This window comes from Camelus dromedarius, chromosome 17 (assembly GCF_036321535.1).
Source record: "Camelus dromedarius isolate mCamDro1 chromosome 17, mCamDro1.pat, whole genome shotgun sequence".
In the NCBI taxonomy this organism is placed as follows: Eukaryota; Metazoa; Chordata; class Mammalia; order Artiodactyla; family Camelidae; genus Camelus; species Camelus dromedarius.
This window is the reverse complement of record NC_087452.1, coordinates 11,260,927-11,283,476: the sequence shown is the minus strand read 5'-3', so window position 1 is coordinate 11,283,476 and position 22,550 is coordinate 11,260,927. Positions and strand designations below refer to the sequence as shown.

At 39.6% G+C, this 22,550-nt stretch overlaps 1 protein-coding gene across 6 annotated transcripts in view; it reads left to right on the top strand.

Annotated features, from left to right (window-relative positions):
• Positions 1–22,550, top strand: part of LOC105093180 (contactin-4) — an 813,469-nt gene that overhangs the window by 627,334 nt on the left and 163,585 nt on the right. For all 6 annotated transcript variants that reach the window (XM_031470760.2, XM_031470759.2, XM_064496304.1 and 3 more), the window contains one exon: positions 17,437–17,634. In XM_031470760.2, coding sequence (XP_031326620.2) covers positions 17,437–17,634 — 198 coding nt within the window. The remainder of the gene's footprint in view (positions 1–17,436; positions 17,635–22,550) is intronic.

The following is a 22,550-nucleotide window of genomic DNA, read 5'->3' as shown; positions in this document are numbered from 1 at the left end:
GTGCAGAAGCAGCAGTACTGGGCAAGGGGAATAATTTTGTTTTAAATAGAATTAAGAAGGAAGAGTCTGAGAAATTTCCAGAAGTCACCATACAGTTGGCCACTGGACGCTTGTTAAGATTATATAGCACGCTTCAACACTAAGTCTATTATCTAATTCTTCTGTTAATCAGGATCCTTTTGGTTGCAGCTGAGAAAAATCCAGTTCACATGGGCTTAAACAAAAAATGAGACTCTATTGGCATAAAATTCCTGTTAGACACAGCTATATTTTAGTTCTCAGATGATAATGTTAGGAACCTGACTCTCCATCTCTTGGCTTGACTTTTCTCACACTGGCTCTCACCGCATGGAATCCCCAGCAGAAAGAGGATGCCTCATTCCCAGTAATTTCAGCAAAATTTAGCAAAAGCTTCAGAAATGACTTCCATGTGCCAACTTGAGTCATAGGCCCATCCCTAAACCAATTATGATGACTGATGACTGGAGGGTACAGGATGGTGTGGATAGAAAAATCTGCTTGGGCAGACCTAGAACATGTGCCCATTCCTGGAGGCAGCATGAGGATCAGCCTCACTCATACAATCACACCTACTGCGAGTGGGAGGGGAAATGTTTCCTGATGAAACATTGGGCTGAGGATACCTGGTGGGGGCAAGTGAAGTGATGAAAACAAATGATGCCCAGTTGTTACCATATTCTAAGGTAAGGTTAGGGTTCAGGATCCCATCCTCCAAGAGTTGTCTCAGGATGGGAGGAATACAGACTGTGAACTGCAAGATCGCCTATCCTAGAAACACAATCAGGATTTAGGAACTCTGTTTCCCCTAGAGCTGTATCCGTGCTACCTGCACCACCAGGAGGATGCTGGCACATAGTGAGCACACATTAAATATTTGTTGAATTACATACATGATGGATGCAGAGTTTCAATTTGGGGATGATGAAAAAGTTCTGAAGATGGATAGGGGTGATAGTTGTACAACAATCTGACCGTACTTAACGCCACTGAACTGTACCCCCTGAAAATGGTGAAAATTGTAACTTTTGCGTATTTTTTGCCACAATAATTATTTTAAAGGGAAATAGACTTAAACATTAAGAAAGGCAAGATTTTTATGGCTTCCATTTAAGCTTGCCCTAGTCAGTCACTGGACCTCAGGAATTACCAGTTACCAATGGGAGCAGTAGCCATTATCCAATGCTGGGCCACCGAAGTCAGGCACAGATATTAGCTGCCCTCTGCTTCACGTAAGAAGACAGAGAAATACAGAACAGTTAGGATTGATGGAAGTCGGGGGGATTTGTTTTACGAATGCATGGAAGGTGTAGAAGAGGTTCAGCCAGATTTGGAAAACTCAACTGTCTCCAAGCACCAGGCAGGTAAGAAAGTCAATGAATAAGATCACGTAGGTCTGGTGGAGACTGAGTGCTGCATTCAAACAGGCCAGAGACTGCTCATCTCAGGCCAGTTATTGCTCGGTATTGCCTGGTCTTACAGTTTTTCATGAGAAACTAGAATTGTGGAATCTGATGTGAAATCTTTCCATTTTTTAATGTTAGCAACCAATTTAAAAAATTTTATACTGTAAGCATGGAAAATAAAGCACAACTATTATACAGATCTGGTCCATGGTCCAGTAGCTGAAAATAGATGTTATAAATGTTACTATCTTTCTGTTTATTTTTAGTTTCCTCCAAAGGATAGACTATTGTTTGCTTTCTCACAGTTGACAGTAATGATGCAATGTATTTTGTACATTTTACAGTTTAGGGTGGCATGTATGGTTAGGACAGATACCATGATCCCAATTTTACTCTTGAAACTACTGAGGCTTTAACTGGAAGGACCTAAACTGGTACCCATTACCTTGGATGGTTGCCTTCAAAGCTCCCCCTCTGATTCTCTTATTTATCATTTGTCTAGATAAATTCTTTCTCCTTTACATCAGAGAAAATTGAGTTTCTCAATTCCCCACAATTCCTTTTGTTAGACGAGAGAACTAAAAATCATTACCTATGCGAAACTATTCAAATAGGTTTGTATATTTAGCTTTAATAAATGCTGTAACTAGGGAATTTAAATCATATAATATTTTCCTTCTTGCCAGAGATGGATAGATTTTTTTTCCTGAGGGAAACTTTAACTTAAGAATGTATTTAAAACCTCTTGGCAAGTTAGCATAATCATTAATGTTTACAGTTGCTATAGCAACTAGAAATGCTGGCAATTGAGTAGGAAAGGAGCCTGAGAGAGGAAGATAAGCTGTGTCAGTTATTGAACATCTGTCAAACATTTAGCCAATTTAAAGTGGCAGGCAAAAAGCTAGGAATTGAAAGTGGGCAAAATGTATTTTTACTAACATTCACTTAAGGACATCAGCTTCGTATTGTTTTGCCACTATTACGGAGGAGTAATTAACTTTTATTTTCATCCACATAAAAGAGGTATTTTCTATGGGTAAGATACGGTTGTATGTGTAATTTTTTGTGCTATAATAATATTAATCTGTCTCTACTGTGTTGCTTTACCGTTTCTTGAGCTTTTTTGCATAAATTATTTAATCCATTCTTCGCGACAATACTGAATTTGTTAAAGTAATATCCATTTTACAGAATTTTACTTTTTATAGGAACAGAGAGGTTGAAAAGAAAGCAACAGCTATACCTTAGAACATATGCCTCTTCATTAAGGGCTCTCCCCTCCCCATCCTGGCCACCTCTCATTTAGGCAGAGGCAGGACCCTAAATCTGTGTTCCACGTGTCTCCAGTACCCGCGCTTGTCCTCACGGCAGCATCCCAAACTTATCAGGACTCCTTTTTCTTCTGAGTCCCAGTGCGTCCTCCAGACCCTAACACAGCGTTCCGGGGTGGCCAACACCGATGAGGCAGAGCCCTGTGGTCCAGTTGAAATCTATTTGCTCTCCCTGTGTGATAATGATTTCTCACCTGGGCTTGGTGTTTTTTCTGGTTTACAAATCGTTTTCACATAGATGGTTTTATTTGGTCATCGAGCCTCTCATGTAAGGGTTATCCCTTCTTTACATGTGAGAAAATTGAGGCTTAGGGAGATTAAGTGATTTGGTTAAGATCACAAAGTTAGATGGGGGCTACCTCCTCCCCTACTGCCTTTTCAATACACTGTATGAGAAGAGAACAGTAGGCATAAAAACTCATGTCCTGGATACCATGTCCTGCCCTAATCACTTATTAACTACAAAGCAAAGCGAAACAAGTGAAAAACGAGACAGTTTTCCAGTACCTCTCTAATACCTCTCCCTGCTTCTGAAAAAGGAAGGGCTGGTCAGGTTATCTCTAGAGTATCTCCAGCTAAAATCTCTAATACATGAGCTCTGAATTTAACTTTATTGCTAAGCTTCCCAAATAGAGTATTGGTTTTATTACCCACCACACCTCTGTTTGTCATTATTGCCCCAGCTTCTCTCAGATCTCAGTTCCTAGAAAGTGCGAGAACATACTAACTGTGAGTTATGATTTTGCTATTTCCACTTATTAGCAGAAGAACACTAGCATGGTACAAATGGTCAGAAGATTCCATTTTCTGAGCTATCTTTGTTTAAGGCTGAGTTTTAATAAGTCATTTATCTCTCCACGCCTCACTCTCCTTTCCTGGAAAGCACATACGACCTCCTAGAGATGAGTCAAGTGAATATCATAAGTGAAAATAATTTCAGAAAAATAGAGTACTGTATACTGAGATAAGATGTGAGTGTAACTTTATTAATCATAAATCCTGATCTGACCTATGAATATAAGTGGATGATTTAGAATTGATCTTTAGAATGCATCTGTCTTTAGAATGAATTTGAATGAATGTATAATTCATCAAAACAGTTCTAGTCACCATCTCTGCCTTATCCATAATGATGGCAAACCTTAAACATTTACTGAGTGCTTGTATGTGCTGGACATTGTGCTAATTATAATGCAGCCCTTGGCTTATCACGTTGCCTTCAATCCTCTCAAATACCTATGAAGTGTAACTACTGTTATCCCCACTTTTCAGATGGCAAAACTGAGTCATCAGTAAGTAACTTTCCATGGTCTCATAGAAGTAGCAAAGTAGGGTTTCAGGATCAGACATGTCTCACTCCAAATACTGGGGTAGATACTTGACCAGTTACAGAAAATACTCTAAAACACCTTAAGTGAGAATATTTATGTAAAAAAAGCACAGACTTGCTTGGACATCAGGTAAAGAGCTGTGGTCACCAGATGTTATTTCACTCCTGAAAATTTTTCTCAACGCTGCCTTTTTTCTTGCAAGTCTTTGTTTTGTTGCCTTAAAAGAGACACAAGCATCATTGATAAGCATCCACAGTTCCAGTTCCTAAGAGCCACTAATTTAAAGAAAACTTTTAATTGGTAGTGTGTGGATGGTAGATTGGTAAACAAGTATTTTTCAAAGGACAGTCTGAGGGCACTCATGAAGGATGGTCAGAAGAAGGCTTTACTAAATGGGGGGAGGGAAGTATAGGTCTCTAAGAAGGAAAAGAACTAACAAGAGTTATTATTAGCCAAGGCACTTCAGATTGCAGGGGACAGAAACTCAGTATGCACTGGGAAATTGTTTTTAATGAACATATTTATTGATTTTAAAGAAAAAGCAGATCACATGAATCGCACGAATGTTTCCTCAGGAACTCAAACACCACGTGCACTCGCTTGCTCTGCCTGTCAGCACTCAGTCTCCTTGTTCTTTGATACCAGCTTGTTAGCAGCACACTAGACATGGGCGTGGGGCACTCTGCTCACAGCCTCTGAGTCCTGAAACTTAAGGGGAAAAAGCCCCTTTTGCTCCACTTGACTTTTATAAAATTCTGATTGGCTGGCTTGTGTCATATGACTCTTACTGGACCAATCACTGTACCTTGGGAGATGAAGTACTATAATTGGTCTGCTTCATAGCTCACCCCCATTCCTGTAACCAGCCTTTGAGAAAGGGAGCCAATGGGAGAATTATTGCTAAGAAGAAGGAAAGTGCTTTTCACGGCAAACCAGATAATGCAGTTTTGTTCTTGGACGATTAATCTTTCGTCTGGTCCTGTCCGCCACACCTCAGGGCAAAACTTGATCACTGCAGCCAGTGCAAACGCTTTTTGTTTTTAAAAGTCCAAATAAAAACAGAAAATACTTCTCTTTGGGGAAGGACAGATTCATTTTTAATAGACCACCAAGCCAAACTTTTTTGTATTAGTTTTACTTCAGTATTGGCAAGATAAAGGGAAGAGATAAGAAAAAAGCATCTCAGATTACAACGAAGAGTAGTATTTTCTTGGCAAATTTGATTTAAAGTTAATTTATGCCCAGAATTTAAATGTCACTTGTTTGAATTTTAGATTACATCTTTAATTGAGAACGGTGTAGAACTATTTAATAATCTGGTGAAAAGGCTGTGTATTGGTGGCTTGCGTGGGAGTTGATGATACTGCTTGAAAGCTTGTTCAGTTAGCCGTATAACTGCTTGAATCCTTTTAAAATATAAATAATTATAGTTTAATTGACATTTTTTACCATTTACTCAGAATTTTTCATCGTTCTTATGAATGCGCTTCAGTTCCCGCATTGAATGTTTTTTTCCTCTTTCTCCCCAGAAATGGCTTAGCTTAAAGTAATAAGACAGATTTTGATTATGCTATGACAAAAAGGCGCAAAGTCTAGTAATGATGATTTGTGCAGCCTTTTCTTAGAAAATGTCTTGGAATGCTTATGATACGCTTGACATGTACATCCTGATATTTCAGGATTTAGCTGGTCAGCTAGTGACCTGAAAATCTGAGCATCTCCTGAGTGCCAGCTATGGGGTTAGACACTGTGGAAAACGGAAGCAGAGAGGTTGGTCATGACCCACAATGCCTAGTGCAGCTCGCTCAGCAGAGGGGCTGGGTCATGAGTCAGGATAACCCCTGTACCACCGCCTTACTGGCTCAGTTAAGCTGAAGGTTTCAGTTGCAGTGATTTGTAACGTAGGAAAAGAAGCCTCTACCATGGTCTTAAGAGATGTCTGTTTTAATCCCAAGTCTAATTCCACTGGTTCTCTCTGATCTTGGAGTAGCAGATCCCTTGACTTTCCTGTGTCTTACTTTCCCTCCCTCTCCAACGGAACTGATCTTTATTCTGCTTATTGCCACAAAGTTGTCAGAGGTACCATATAAGGTAATGCATACCAAAGTGTTTTGGAAATTTAAACAAATTAAGCAAGTTGTGGTTCTGCTAATGATTCGGCTTACCTCATTTGATGGTACTTCATTTTCCTGAACTTCACAGATACTTCATTTTTTACAAGTTGATGGTTGGTGGCAACCCCATGTTGAGTGGGTCTGTTGGGTGCGATTTTTCCGACAGCATTTGCTCACTTCTGTCTCTGCCGTATTTTAGTAATTCTCACAATATTTCAAATACTTTTTCGTTGTATTTGTGGTGGTGATCTGTGACCAGTGATCTTTGGTGTTACCATCACAAAAAGAATGACTCACTGAAGGCTCAGATGATGATAAGCATTTTTTAGCAAAAAGTACTTTTTAGTTTTCAGGTGTGTACGTTTTTTAGACATAATGCTGTTGCACACTTACTAGACTACAGTATAGCCTCAACATATCCTTCATCTGTTCTAGGAAACCAAAACATTCGTGTAATTACTGGCTTTATTGCCGTGATCTGCTCCTGAACTCACATATCTCTGAGGTCTGCTTGTACTTAAAAGATGTAGGCTTATTTAAAGGCAGATGGGAATATCTGGCTCACTGGATCCAGTCTTACCTTCTTGTGCATGGAAATATCTTGGTCCAAGGATTCCTGCCAGCCTGGAGTATCTGAAATCTGGCCAGGTCACACAGGTCTCATCTGGTGATTCAGGGAGTTTCTTCAACATATGTCATTTTTCCTGTTTAGTTGTGTGGCCTAACTTCACCCTTGCAGGCTTACCTCACTGCTTTTACTGAATTTCTCTCTCTCGAGTATTTGAAAGACTATGAATCAATCATCTTTTTCCCTCTGCCATTTTACAAATTCAGTAAAACTGCCACAAAAAGCCAGAGAAGAAAAAGCGGGGAGGCTTTTTTATGGAAAGGGTTTATGCAGTCTGATTGAAGACATATGGATTCTGATATTACAGATTTTTTGCCCTCCTCTGGTTTCAGTGATTTTGATTTGCCGTCAACGGTCTGATGAAAGTCTTACAGCCTCTTATTTACAGTTAACTTCTTTCTCACTAGCACTTTTGGCCTGGAGTTCCGTAATGAAATTGTGGCTCCCCGCGGAACTTCTGACATTTGGAATTTCAGTTCAGTTCAGCTAATGTTGATGGAGTTGATTACAGAATGTGAGGGACCAAAGTGAAGCCGTGTGTATTCTTGTCCACAAGTAGTACTCGAGCCTGTCGACAGAGAAGAGACAAGCAATTAAACCATTCTCATATTGGAAAAGCAACATTTTAAATCTATGAAATAATGTGTAGGTGCTATGAGGCAGAAAAGAAACATGTGCTTATCTGATTGTTGAGGAGAGGGCATTTATATTTTCCAGGCAGGAAAATGGATCTTTTCCCACAAGATAGTAGTTGAGAGAAGCGGAAGTTGGGAGTCGTGTGAAGAGAGTGCGTCAGCCCAGTGAGGAGACTTCCAGGGGAGCGGTGACTATTTTTCCATGTTACCTTGGGCAAACCTACTTAGCAGTATGAACCTTTCCTGAAATATAGTTTTGTTGAGACGTTCCAGAGCTTTCTACTTGAAGCCAAACAGAGTGGGCAGAGCCTTCCCCGGGTGCCTTATCTTTGTCCAGAAAGGTGATCCCCCAGGAAATAAGGATGTATCGTATGACTAAGTCCATCATTGCTGCCCCTTCTGAGCCTCCCTGGAGTTTTGCAGAGTTTAGCTTGAGGAATCCTCCCCCAAAATGCAGATCTACATGAAGGGAAGAGTGGAACGCTTAGAACAGACAAATTGAAGTCCTGCTTTGGGAAGACTTGAATACTAGCTTGATGCATTTTACTTCATCCAAGAGGCACTGGGGCTCCCAGAGGACTTGTGTGGAAAGGAGGAGCCTGATTCAGAGCGGTCCTATAAGAAGATTAATCTGGCAGCGTGAGGGTTGGTGTGGAGTGACTGTGAGCCTTAAGTTCTTGACGATGTTCTTAAGCCAATGCCAGGTAATGGTGAGACAGGCGTGGAAGCAGAAACAGGGCTTGTATGCTGATTGGATTAACCCTTCCCCCTGCATTAGGAAATTTACTACTTGTAGAGAGATCTGAGATCTAGGAGAGGGCGTTGCATGACATGGGCATAAATATTAAGCCGAATATTTCTTCTCTTCTCCCACTCCCCAAGGGAAAGTGGTGTTCTTTCTAGAACTGGGCACTGAACTCTTTAATTTTTATACAGTTTTAACACTGTCTTTCATACTTGGCTGTTGAAGGGTATCTATGCTTCAAGGGATTACTACTTCTCAAATGAATTTTGGCTGTTGTTGGAGCTCTTCATAAAATATGATGATACTTTGACTTCTTGACATGCCAAATATTTAACAAATCACTGAAAGAAATATCCTGTAATCCTCAATGAATGGTATTTTCATCTGGATCGTAGCCCACTCGAGCTGTGCCCTGGTCTTGCTAATTGGCTGAGTCATTCCTTCTCACAATCATACAAAGCCCTGATGTTGATTCTGTGTGGTTCCAGCACCACCTCCACCTTCAAAATCCTCAGACTGGCTTGTGTTTGTAGTCTCCAATACCACTCTCATGTTGACAAAACACATGCAACTAAGGGTCAGTTCCGTCTCTTGATTTGTCTTCCCTTCTGCATACGAAAGCAAAGGTCACAGGCTAGGGTGCCTACTGAATAATACGAGGCTGGTGCACAGTAGGGATTGGTGGAGACTACGGTAAACTGGAGGCTGCTTGCCCACTTCCAAATGGGAAGCTGCTGGCAGCTCTGCCGATTGTTTCCCTGGTGGGATGAGAGAGTAACGTAATCGAATCCTTTAAAGGAATGTTTCTCCAAGTATGGTCTCCTGACCTGCAGTGTCAGCATTATCTGGGAGCTTATTAGAAGTGCAAATTCTCGGTCCCCACACCAACCTCCTGAATCAGAAACTCTGGTAGGAGGAGGGGATTACCCAGCATTTTGCATGATAACAAGCCCTTCTGGTGTTTCTGAAGCTCACTCAAGCCAGGGAACCACTTAGAGTAGTGGACGCTGGTCTGCGCCACCCTGATTCCTCTAGAGGACTGATATTTGAGAACCATGAGTTTCCAGAAAGCCCCAATATCTAGATGTCTACTTGATTTTCAGTGCTCTTAAAGCAGGGGGTGACATAAAAGACACACACGCTTGTGCAGGCTAAACCCATTTCATGTTTGCGTCCATTCCATCACTTTGCAGCCTCTACTCAAGAATCTGAATACGGTAACAAAAAGGATGCTTTTCTGTTTAAAAAATATAGGCTTCTTCCCTTAGAGTGTGAAAGTTTGCTGATTCCAGACCTAGGCAGTGATTCTCAAACTTTTTACTGATTCATTTCCGAGAGCAAAGGAGAGTCAACATCTACCACTGGGAATCGGGGAGCACGTCCTAAGGCAGTCAGTCAGCTGCAAAGTACAAGATTTTGTTCAAGCTTTTTGTTTTCCTTTAAGTTTCTATGATTTTTATATCTCTTCCATCATATACTCATTTTTAACTTCTTGTCAAAACAATGGGTTAAATTGCCTTCAAGTCAAATTCTTTAACTTCCACCTACAAATGTTTAAAGAAAATTTATACTTCAGAAAAACTGTCCAATTTCCCAGTAAAACAGTGGCAAGAAAACAAGAAGTAACCCATAAAGGCGGGGTTGGGGGGAACTTGTAAGCTGTACACAAGAGCAGTATTCAAAGGCTGTATCCCCGATTAGAAAATCCTCTTTCCCATCCTACTTCCCGCCCTTCCACTGCCACGTCTGAGTGAGTAAAGAGCATGCACTAAAAATCATGCAAAACAGCGAGCAGTCAGGAGGCTTATTTTTAGAAATGCTTGCCGCCAGTTTGGATGAGCTTTACCACTAGGCCTTATCTAATCCTTCCCTCGCATGGTCACCATTTCATTTCCCCAAAATCACTTTTGCAAAGATGGTAACGAGGTTTGACTTTATGTGCCAACACGAATTGATTGGAGGTAATGGCCTGAAGCCCAGTGCTGAGGGCTGTGACTCTGTGCCTGACACAGTTAGTTATCCCTGTCTGCCATGGGAGAAGGGGTGACGACTGCTGGTCCAAGTGATAGATACACGCCATCCCTGCCCTGCTTAGCACTATTGAATCACGGCAAACAGTGTCTGAACCCCAGGAAGTCCTATTTGATGATGGGCACCTGGCCAAACCAAGGTTCTCTGGACCACAGCGCATCTATAATGGGGGTCCTTTCAGCCACAGCCATGACTTCAGCAATTAAGTTGTCCAAGGCTGTGGCCATCACTAGAGGTGTTAACTGTCCATCAGTCCAGCTTCTAATTCACAGAGGTATAATATTTGTCCTGTTCTAGCCCTTCAATTTCAGCTCCTAGCAGACACCTCTCCTCTGCTCCTGTTTCTCTAAGTGCTTTTCACTGGATGACAGTTGAAAGAGACTTGATATTGATCATTTAGTGTCTTAGTGTTAGAGGTGTCATCCAGAGGCTGCAGCTGTCAGGGTTCAGAAGTCTGTCAGTCACCCCGTCTTGGGCTGTCTCACAGATCTTTCATGCACTAACACACTCTTCTCCTAGACCCTCCCACAACTATTTATGGTGCATAATTTTGGCCAACAAGTCAACCAATGACTGCATTCACATAACCCATTTCATCTGTAGAATCATTTAAAATACATGTTCACATCTGCTTGCTTAGAACCATATCTCAGTTTAAATTCAACCTCACAACACTGTGCAAAAAAGCAGGATAGGCATGGATAACACTATCTAAAGATAAGGAGGCTCTCATGCTGTTGAAACAATCTGTCAAAGCCCAAACTGGTTGCAATGCAAGGACTGGAATCCAGGTCTCTTGATTTAATTCTGTTATATATATTTTTTCTTCTATACAACATAGCTTAACTCAGATAAGTGTGTCTGCATTTTGTGGGTGTGTCTAAAAGCACTAGTTCTTGGCCTTGTCAGTGAACTACCTGTGTGAATCTTAGCAAGTCACTGGGTCTCTTCAGATCTCACTTTCCTCACTTGTCAAAATAGGATGTTGGGTTTGATGGCACATTTATAGACCCATGGGATTTTAATGCTGCAAGAGACTTAGAGATCATCTAATTCTACTCTTTCAATTTACAGGTGAGGAAAACTGATCTCTTCTAGCTCTAAATTAAATTCTGAGGGGAACATATGGCTTTCTAACAGAACCAGCTCTTCTGAATATTGAGACCACCCCATAATCCCATTTCTGCCCACTTACCAAATGTGTGACACTGATCCAGGCATGGTGGGGGTTGGACGAAGGTCCCTTCCAGATTTAAAACTTCGAGGATTAGGAAAGATTATCTTTGAAAACTGACATCTTTGCTACCTACCCCTTGGGCTATGCCTCAGAATGTCATGAAGCATAATATGACTCCAAAAAGAAATCAGCATTAAAAACCAGCCAAGAGCATCCACTCTGAGAAGCCAGATCAGAGGGTGAAGTTGCTCAACGAGTACCTGAATTTGAAAAGTGCTTGACCGATGCCTTCTATTAAAAATAATAACTAGACAGCCTTTGCTGTTGGCCCAATAGTATGGACAAAGGAGCCAATTAAGAGAAGGATGTTTCATAGTTTTCTATAGATGTGGATGCAAGTCAGAAAACCATCACTAGGTCCTTCTGCTGTAATGGGTATCACATTCTAACGAGTCTCAGTACTTTTCAGTTGAGCATCAGAAAGCTCACCATCTATTGAATATTGCATTCCAAGTATCTGTTTACTGAGTTGATACAAATTGCCAACGGGACAGGAACTGTCTGTCACTTCCAGAGCAATTAGTGTGTGAAAACTTATCAAACGAAATCTGTCAAGTTTGAATAAGTATAAATATTGCATGGAAGTCCCTTAAGGAAATCAAACTGAGTGGGATACGTTTTTTGCAGCACATGAGAATTTATTTCGTTTCATTTACTTGGCTTTTTTTCTTTGGAGTGTGGGTAGCATTTCATATAACCCAATGAATTAATGTTTTGCTCTGATAAAAATAGACTTTGGTTCTTGGGGGAAACTGCATCATCTGGTGAGGAATTGACAGTGCCAGCTCTTCACTTTCAAACTTCAAGAGCTCTTACTGCTTCCGGGAGGAAGTACTGCAGTGGGAGTGTTGCTAGAGGACTGAGATATAGTCTGCCGCACCACTTTTTCATTCTCTGGTCTTACCTTTTCTGGGCATCAGAATTGTCCTATTTTTGTTTGGTTATTGCTTTTTTTTAATGGCATTTATGCTATGGTTAACATCATGAAAAGCCTATAGGTATATAGCCTAGAACTGAGAAGATATACCAAACAATAGCTATCATTCTGTTGAGATAATGGAATCACTGGGGAGTTTTAAGATTTTTAAACATTAATTATACACACATATATATACTTTTTTACCTTTTTAAGCCCTTCATCCATTTCTCCCACTCCCTCTCCTCCCACCTCTGGCAACTACTGATCTTTTCTTTATATCTATAAGCTTGGTTGGTTGGTTGGTTTTTTAGACTCTGCATGTAAGTGAGATCATATGATATTTGCCTTTCTTTGTCTGGCTTATTTCACTTAACATGATGCCCTGAGGTCCATCCATGTTGTCCCAAATGGCAAGATTTAATTCTTTTTTTTATGGCTAAATAATATTGTGTGTGTATGTGTATATATTTATATTTATATTTATATTTATATTTATATTTATATTTATATTTATATTTATATATGATTTATTTATCCATTCACCCACCGATGAACACTTAGTTTGTTTCTGATCATGGCTATTGTAAATAATTCTGCAATGAACATGAGGGTACAGTTATCTTTTTGTGTTAGTGTTTTAGTTTTTTTCAGGTAAATACCCAGAAATGGAATGGCTGGATCATACAGAAGTTCTATTTTTAATTTACTGAAGAACCTCCACAATGTTTTCCATAGTGGCTGCACTGATTAACATTTCTACCAGCCGTGCACAAGGGTCCCCTTTTCTCCACATCCTCACCAATGCTGGTTGTTTGTTGTCTTCTTAATAATAGCCATTCTAACAGATGTGAAATAATATCGCATTGTGGTTTTGATTTGCACCTTCCTGATGATTAATGATGCTGAGCATCTTTTCCTGTGCCTGTTGACCATGTGTATGTCTTGTTTGGAAAAATGTCTGTTCAGATCTTCTGCCTAATTTTTAATCATATATATATATATATTTTTTGTTTTGCTAATGAGTTGTATGAATTCTTTGTGTATTTTGGAAACTAACACCTTATCAGATATATGATTGGCAAGTATTTTCTCCACTCAGTAGCTTGCCTTTTTATTTTAATGATGGTTTCATTCACTGTGCAGAAGTTTTTTTAGTTTGATGTAGTCCCACTTGCTTATTTTTGGTTTTGCTTTTGGTCTCAGATTCAAAAACTCATCTCCAAGACCCATGTCAGAGAGCCTACTGCCTATTTTTCCTTCTAGGAGTTTTATGCTTTCAGGTCTTACATTCAAACCATTGGTCCATTTTGAGTTAACTTTTGTATATGGTGCAAGATAGTGGTCTAGTTTCATTCTTCTGCCTGTGGCTGTCCAGTTTACCCAACATCATTTACTGAATTATTATCCTTCCCTTATTGTATGTTGCTGGCTCCTTCTTGGCAAGTTAACTAACCATATACGTGTAGGTTCACATCTGGGCTGTCTATCCTGTCTATTAATATGTCTGTGTCTATGCGAGTACCATACTCTTTTAAGTACTGCAGCTTTGTAGTATAGTTTGAAATTAGTGCGTATGATGCCTTCAGCTTTCTTCCTTTTTGATATCTTTAAAATGAAGAAACAAGACAATTCATCTGTTGGGTAATTTTCAGCTTTAACTACACAGATTTCCTGCTTTGATGTCTGCGTTACTCTTACATTATGTTCCTCCTGCTCTTTCCTCATTGCCATAGACAAGTAAAAATTTAGTATTGTAGGTAGTGCTGTTTGCTGTGAAGAAAAATAATATTTTTAGAGAATTTTCCCCCTTCAAGAGGCTCAGCTTTTAGCTCGGTGTGATCTTACTGATGGACAAGCCAAGACTCTTTAGCTGACCTTCATGCTTCAGAGCTCAGGGCTATTTTACAAAAGTCACATGTTGAACTGATGTTACCATCCTTAGCACGATCCATCTGAGACTCTTCTTTGCAACTGTGGTTTGTTTCTTTATCTGCAGCAATGGAAATCATTATAGTATCATATTACTATTACAATTCGGGAAACTTATTACAACTTTAATTCAGCATTTTGTTGTTTGCTGTTGTTTGCTGTTACTTAATGAATTTCCCCCAAACTGAAGGAACACAGTTAATAATCTTTATATTATACTTACTGTTTCTTGAATTGAAAGGGTTGCATTAGTTCAGGGTTTCCCAACCTAGGTTTTGTGACCTATTAGTAGATGTTTTAGAAAAACAGTGTGTGTGTAACAGGGATGGGAGGCGGTTCTACATCAAATAAGTTTGCATGATTTAAATACTCTCTAAGGTATTTGATGAACATTGACATGTTAAAAAAAAATATCTTGCAAGTCCTGGAAGAAGAAACTTTAAAATCTGTTAAAGTGTATTTAATCCAGTGCTTCTCAAAGTCATTTGGTCATGTAACCTTTTTAAATTTGGCATAGATTGCAGGTAGAGGGCTTCTATTAACAGGAAATTAATACTCCAAGGACCACAATTTAGGAATATGCAGAATATGTTGAAGGCTGTTTGCATCTCCTACTAAAGCACTAAGTCACAAAAGCAGTGAAACCGAAAAACTTACTTTTAAATAGATCAAATGCATGTTCATTGAGTTTTATTTGTATTTTTACTTTAAAAATGATTAAGTTTGAATGATTCACATGTGCTTATGACTCGGAATGCTCTCACATAACTTCGTCCTCACCAAATACTTGTATCACATTTATTATTATCTGCATTTGATGGATTAAGAAGTTGAAAGTGAGAGTGTTGAAATGGGCTTTTTTGTGGAATACAGGTGGTCTTCTGGTCTTTTTTTCTTTTAACTCCAACTAGAAAAATAACAAAGTGGATGTCTTTTTCTCTGACATCGATGGTCCATACAACTTTCTATTTACTAAAGTAGCCTTCTACAAAATTGAGAAAGCCTTGGAACACAAGCCACTAGCAACAGTTTTGAGAAATGTCTTCAGGAAGGAAAAAGTATGTGTATGTATATACACAGTTCTATATATTAGATTAGAGCTCTCCTTGGAGAGATGTGGGTTGATTAATATTTTACTGGTAAATTACTTTCTAACTTTCACCATGTGACTTTGGATGTGTTAATTTATTCTTAAAACTCTCTTACAGCTAACTAGGGGATAGGCAGTGCTCTCCTCATTGTTCATATGAGACCACGGAGACACTCAGAGATTACTTGGCTTCCCTGAAACTCACATACCAAGTTGAGAGAGGAATGCATTGTGCTAGGCTGTTTGTTAAATCCTGTTTTTATGGGAAAACGGCCGTATCAGGTTGTACTTCTTCATGACCTGTTATAGGGGTCTTTCCTCCACCGGATTTTAGTTTCTTGAGGGAGTAAACAGCTTGCTGGGAAGCACTCATTTACGCTGAGTATCCTCTTGACATCAGCATGGGGTTACTTATAATTACATGCACATGCATAAATAAAATAATTAGCTATTCTCATATAAACATAATTATATCCCTCTAAAATAATGCATGTGGAAATGTTATAATCTAGTGACAAAGGGAAAGCAGTCTGCATGACCCTTCCTTTGTGTATAAACAGTAGATTATTAAGGCAGAATGTTTCCTGTCGCACACTCAGTTATTGAGGTCAATTACAACTGAGGACTCAGTGATGTATTCAACAACAAAATGCCTTTTTTCAGTGATTAGTATTCTCTGTACAAAGCTGAAGTGACCTTTCTGCCATTTTCCAAGGACACTCCATGTGTTTAGAATTTAGCCCAGGATCATATTAAAGAGCAGCGTGCAAGAACACAGCCACCTAGCTCTGAAACCACAGGCTCCCTTTGAATGTGGTTGCTTCCCCTCCCCTACCAGAATAACTTTTGAAGATAAAACAGGGCATGTTGGCTAATCAGTGCCAGTGGCTAGTATATCACTTCTCCAGCTTTGTACAAATCTGGAGATCACACTTTAAAGAGAGAAATCGTGGAGTGCCTGGAGCAAAAGAAGTTTGATTTCCTTGGAGCACAATCGTTCACTCTGGCAAATCATTTAAACTTGTTCTCATCTGGGCTTCTTTTCTGGAACTGAAACCGCTTGGGCTAACGTGCTCATTCACAAAACATCCACCTAATTCTTAAGAAAAATTCGAACTTTCAAAGGAACATATGCAGGTATGACTGCCTGTTACACTTACCCCACTGGCATTCTGGGATGAGTGAGTATTTGCCAAAAGGTTGCTTTTTGGTCACTGCTTTATATTCACTCCCTTACGGATGCAATAATTTTTTCAGCTAATTTTTCTTAAATACAGATTTATGTTTATGGGACCAGCCAACCCATCAGTCATTATATGTTTAGGGAGTATTTGCTACACTATTAAACCACCATCTTGCTAAAATAATGGGAAAAGGCTTCAACCTCACAAGTGAGAAGAGAGTAAGAACTTGCATCAATAGTAAGAGGCATTGGGAGAAGACTGGATTGAGACCCAGGAATTATTCCGTCTCTAACTAGGGCTGAGTTTAGATTAGCTACTGTGTTCCTCTGTGCCAAAGTTTCTTGGTTAATGGAAACTTTATAAAATGTATTAGAAACCACAAAGTACCATGCAACTGTGTGGCACTCTGATGCACTGTTTTGATTATTATCTGTAAAATGAAAGAAATGATCTAAATAGTTTCCAGAGGGGCTTCCAGCCTTAGTATATCAAGACTGTAGACTCACTGGGTCCGTAACTTGAGTGTCAGCTCTGTAAGTATTGCATGGTGTTTGGCACGTGCTTAGCAAACTACAAATGCTTATTCCCTTGACTTAAAGAGATCGGGCATCTCTTAATCAGCTATCAGCGTACCTTCTAGTTCTGCAGAAAATCTTATTGACTGATGGAAGACTGATAAAATGCTTCAGGGGAATGTGATTACTTCCTATTGATATTTATTCACCTAAAAAAAGATCACTGGATAGCCATATGAATTTTTAACTTGACCATTTCAGGAATACCATAGAGTTCCAGTGCCAAAAGACACATTTGTCATGATGATTCCTTTTGCTTTCAGAGCTGAGCTATGCCTGGATTTTCAACGAATACCCTTCCTATCAGGATAATCGCCGCTTCGTATCTCAAGAGACTGGGAATCTGTATATCGCCAAAGTAGAAAAATCAGACGTTGGAAATTATACCTGTGTGGTTACAAATACGGTGACAAACCAGAAGGTCCTGGGGCCACCCACACCGCTGATGCTGAGAAATGATGGTGAGTTTTCTAAGGGGTTTTCCTAATTCTGCTTTTTGCGATCACAGGTTGTTTGGAAAGTTTTAATGTTATTGGCACACCCAGCCTGACCATCTAATTTCAAGAAGTTTAATGCTTTCTACATTTGGTACCTATATTTTCTACCTTTGTGTGAGAAATAAATCCATGAATCCATTTTGGAAGACTAATTAGAAATCTAATTGCTAATCTCAACAGGAATGGAATGTGGATTTAGGTGACTGTACGTAACAAAGGAATCTATTTCTTATTTCTTTTCACTTAAATTGTGTACACAAGCACAATGACGTAGAAGGCTGAACAATCAGCTCATTAATCAATTCTGTGTAATTTAATATTCAGTGTCCAGAAAGAAGTTTTAAATTATCCAAGTAACTTCTGGATGTATGATACTGAAGACATAGTTCCAAGCACAGTGAAATGCAGAAATATCAAGGTTTATTTGGGATAGAAGTGTTCATTTCCCATACTTTTAAGAGATTATTTCAAGAAAATATGGGAATTTCACCTTAATTACTTAGATGGATGACATGACAATGTGTGGTAATTCATCATGTGCCTTTAAGGACATTCTCACTGATTTGTATGCCAAATTCTAATAGCACTATGCCTTTTCCCACCATGAGTATTTGTAGACCTACTGTGAGTCTTCATATGTATTCTGTTTCCTCTTCCTGAAATGTTCTTGATCCTTGATCCTTCCCTTGATCCCTTGACTGACTCATCTCAGTCCTTCCAGCTTCTTCAAATATATCACTTTCTCCAGGAAGTCATCTCTCTCTGCCCCGCTCCCCCCAACTATGCTGGATCAGTTGCCTTCTCAAACCAGCTCTGCGGAGGCCTGAGCATCCTTACAGCGTAGACCAAACTGTGGGATGTTTGAGTAAATAATGTAGATTTCAATCATTCACTCATTTATTCATATATTTAACGTATATTTATTTAACGTATCTTTGTTATGTGACAGTCACTACTCCAGGTGCCAGTGAACAAAAATAGTAAGGCCCCTATCTCACTGCACGTACATTCACCAAAGGACACAGGCAAAAACAAAGAAACAGAAACAAAACCCCAAATCCAATTATTTTAGATAGTAGTGAATAAACCAGCATGATGAAACAGAGCCTCTATGGGGTAGACTGACTGTCTACTTTAGACAGCGGTGTCATGGAAAGCCTTTCTGAGGAAGTGACATGAGCTGACACAGGAATGATAAGATATGTGTCCTGTGAAGATCAAGGGGCGGAGCATTCCAGGCTGAGTTAATGTCATATGCAAAGGCCCTGAGGCCTACAAAAAAAGTCACTTGGCATATTTAGGGAGCAAAGAGAATGTGAGCCTTATTGGAGCCTAATGACCAGGGTAGAGGGTGGTTTAAGTTGAGGTCGGAGACTGGATTTTATTTCAAGTGCAGTGAGGAGCCATGAGGGGATCTGATGTAAGAGAATTATGTATGTTTTCGAACCGATTGCTTAGCTACTGTGTGGAGAATTGATTTTTTAAAAAGTGAGAGGTTCAGAAGTAGAAGTCCAACCAAAAAAATGACGCAAATAATCATTTACAAAACAGAAACAGACTCACAGACATAGAAAACAAACTTATGGTTTCCAAAGGAAAAGAGTGGTGAGCAGGTATGCAGGGATAAATTAGGAGTTTGGGATTAGCAGATACAAACTACTATATATAAAATAGATAAACAACAAAACCCTACTGTAGAGCACAGGGAATTATATTCAGTAGCTTGTAGTAACCTATAATGAAAAAGAATATGAAAAAGAATATAGATATATGTATGTATAAGAATCACTATGCTGTACACCTGAAACTCACACAACAGTGTAAATCAACTACACGTCAATCAAGAAAAAGACTGTTACAGTAATTCAGTTGGTAAATAAGGGCAGCTTGAGCTCTTGGATGCAGTGGAGAGGACAGAAGAGGATGGACTCAGGATAGAGTTTGCAGGTATAGCTGCCAGAACTTGCTGATGCATTGAATGTGGGAGGTGATGGAAGAGACATTCAAGGATGACACATCATTTCTGGCACAGTAGCAGGATGTGTAAGATATGCCGTTTACTGAGATGATTTTACCTAACAGGTTTATAAGGGGGAAATTCAGAATATTGTTTTAGTCATTATTTACAAAGCCAAAAGCATGAATTCTCCCTTGGCAACAGAAACACTTGTTTGTTTTGTGCGTCCTGGTCCATCTATCTATCGTAATATTCATCAGGTGTATTGACATTTACCTGTCAGCTGGCCTTTCCCCACCCCACGGATGCTGACATACAGATCACAGTTTTCAAATGGCTTTGTGCAAAGACCCAGCACAGTGCTTGCCACTTGGCAAACGTTAAATGAATATGTTGCATTAAGCTGTGTTTTATTAAATAAAACTGAAAAATCTTATCAGTTTGAAGAGAAAGGTAGGCAAGGGATTAATTTTATCAAAAGCTTCCAGGGCTCTCTCTCCAGACCTCAGGGTGAAGAAGCTTTTTCAAGAGACGTGTTTCAGTGGCATTTTGTACAGAATTACTTAAAAATACTGCCTCCCTGGCCTCTGCCCATAATACACTTATGTCAAAATGTCTGTTCAGGGGTGTTATCCGTATATCAAGGAGCAAATATAATCAAATATTCACTTGGATGTACTAAGACATAGCCCAGGAGAAACATCACACAGAGTCGCTGCTTCAGAAAGAAGGAACAGAAATTCAGGAACACGAGAATTCCAGAGTCATCCTGTGCACCTCAAGTTGGCAACAACTCCGCCTTCTGCTTGGCTTTTAGATTTATCTCAACTTGTCTAGTGTATCTTTATAGAGATGACAAATGTTTTTTATTAGAATATTTTATCACAAAATTAGCAGACTGAGGATCTCATTCTTCAGCCATTAATGCCCATTCATTCCTAATTTCCATGAGCATTGCGTGGAAATTCATAATCTGTCTTTCCCATTTAGGCTGGAGTACATAAAATGGGTCCTCGAACTGTATTCCTAAACACACAATAGATTATGTAATTAGCTCTCGTCTGGAGGTAAGAGGAAAGGGGAAATATAAATTAAGAAGAGGTTGCAAAATAAAGATGATATTCTTGTTAAAGTCTGTACCGTAAGAGTAAAATCAATGGAATTATCATCCCGCATGATCTGATATTTAGCGACTGTGTATTAGACCAATAAGTGCAAGGTGTGTATAGAGTTTGTACAATCATTTTGATCATTGAATCTCACTCAGAATTTCATATCCTCCTTCTGGCTCCAAAGTGTGAATAGTCAGGACGGTGGTGCTCGTTGCGTGAACTGAACCAATTGCCACAACTGATCACTTCCCTCACTAAGTGCAGATGTAGCTTACAGAACTCACGTCCTCAGTGGTCAGATTACTTCTTGGACATTGCAGCTAAGCCATTGTGGACTATGATTATTTCCAGCCCCAAAGGTTACAAGGAGTCACCAAATGTAAATAGTGGACGTTGGCTCAGGTCCTGAGTGTGATGTGTCCCGTGTTGGTCCTGCTGGTCCTCTTTAGCTCTTTCCCCTGACACACTGTGGTTCTGCGAGAGCCTGGTACTTGCTGTTCCCTTTTCCCCAACTCTTCACAAGGCTCACTTCTTCCTGCATCTCAAGTCATGACTGAAACATAGGGCAGGGTGGTGCGGAGGCAAGCCAACTTCCCTGGGTGGAATCCAGCCCCACCGCTTATGAGCTGTGTGACTTGGACATCATGTAACCTCGTGGTGCTGTGTTCTCAGCAGCCAAGTGAGGATAACAGTGCCTACCTCAGAGGCTTACTCTGTGTGTTAAATTGTACGTAAAATACCTTCAATAGGGACAAAACAGAAGTGCAACATCAGTACCTTCCCCACCTAAGATACACTCAACAAGTTATGTTTTAAAAAACCAGATCACCAAGTGGATGGATAATATTCTCCTTGATTTGTAAAATGTATCTGGGCAATGACAGAGAAAGCTAGAACGCTGCTCTCCAAAATGCTGGCAGTGTTCAACTTTAACGTGGTTAACTTTTATTGATAAAATGTCTAGTTCTTAATTTTTTAACCTTTCTGCTTCTCTGTTTTTTCAAGTTTTAGAAAACTGTTTGGTAAAAGGGATAGCCACAGATGATTGGAACTAGAAGGCACTTAGAGATCACCCAATTTTATATCTTATTCTTTAAGAAAAGAAGGGAACTGAGGACCAGAGAAGTTAGGATGGCGAGGGGGTCAAATACTTGGTCCCCACTTACCATGCTATTTATCTGAGTTTCAGAAAAGCTTTTTGGACCTCTAGATTCACATCTTTACATTGTGATATTTGAGAATTTTATATTGAGAATTCTAAATAAATGTCTTTTATTTGTAGTGCTCGCCTCTGGGAAGTACTATAAAACTGAGAGACAAAAGTGAGAGAATTTCCTATCAGAGTTTATATTTATTTACCTGGGTGTTTTAACATTTGCCTTGAAACAATGGTGTAATTCATTATGGGGAAAGTGCACCTGTTGCTGAGTACCGTGAAAGAGAACGATGTAATTGAGAAAAATCTATCATAATTATTTCCACCATGGGCACTGAAGTAGTCCATGGATCGGTGCTACCCCAATTGCTGGTTATTAATGATGATGGACTTGCTTCATTATGTGCTTCCCACACAGATCACAAAGAATTATACCTAAATTTCCATAAACAAAGGAAACGGACCACCTGCACAGCACAACTACGGGAGAAATCGTAGACTTAGGTGATAATCATGATGGCAGGTTTTTTTCTGTCTTTAGCCATTACCCCCGATTTGCTTTAAAATGGCTAAAGCAGAAGAGAATTCGCAGAAAATAGGACCGTCTTGGGAAAATGAGATCATGGTGTGAGGCTGTTTGTGTACTTTGTATTCA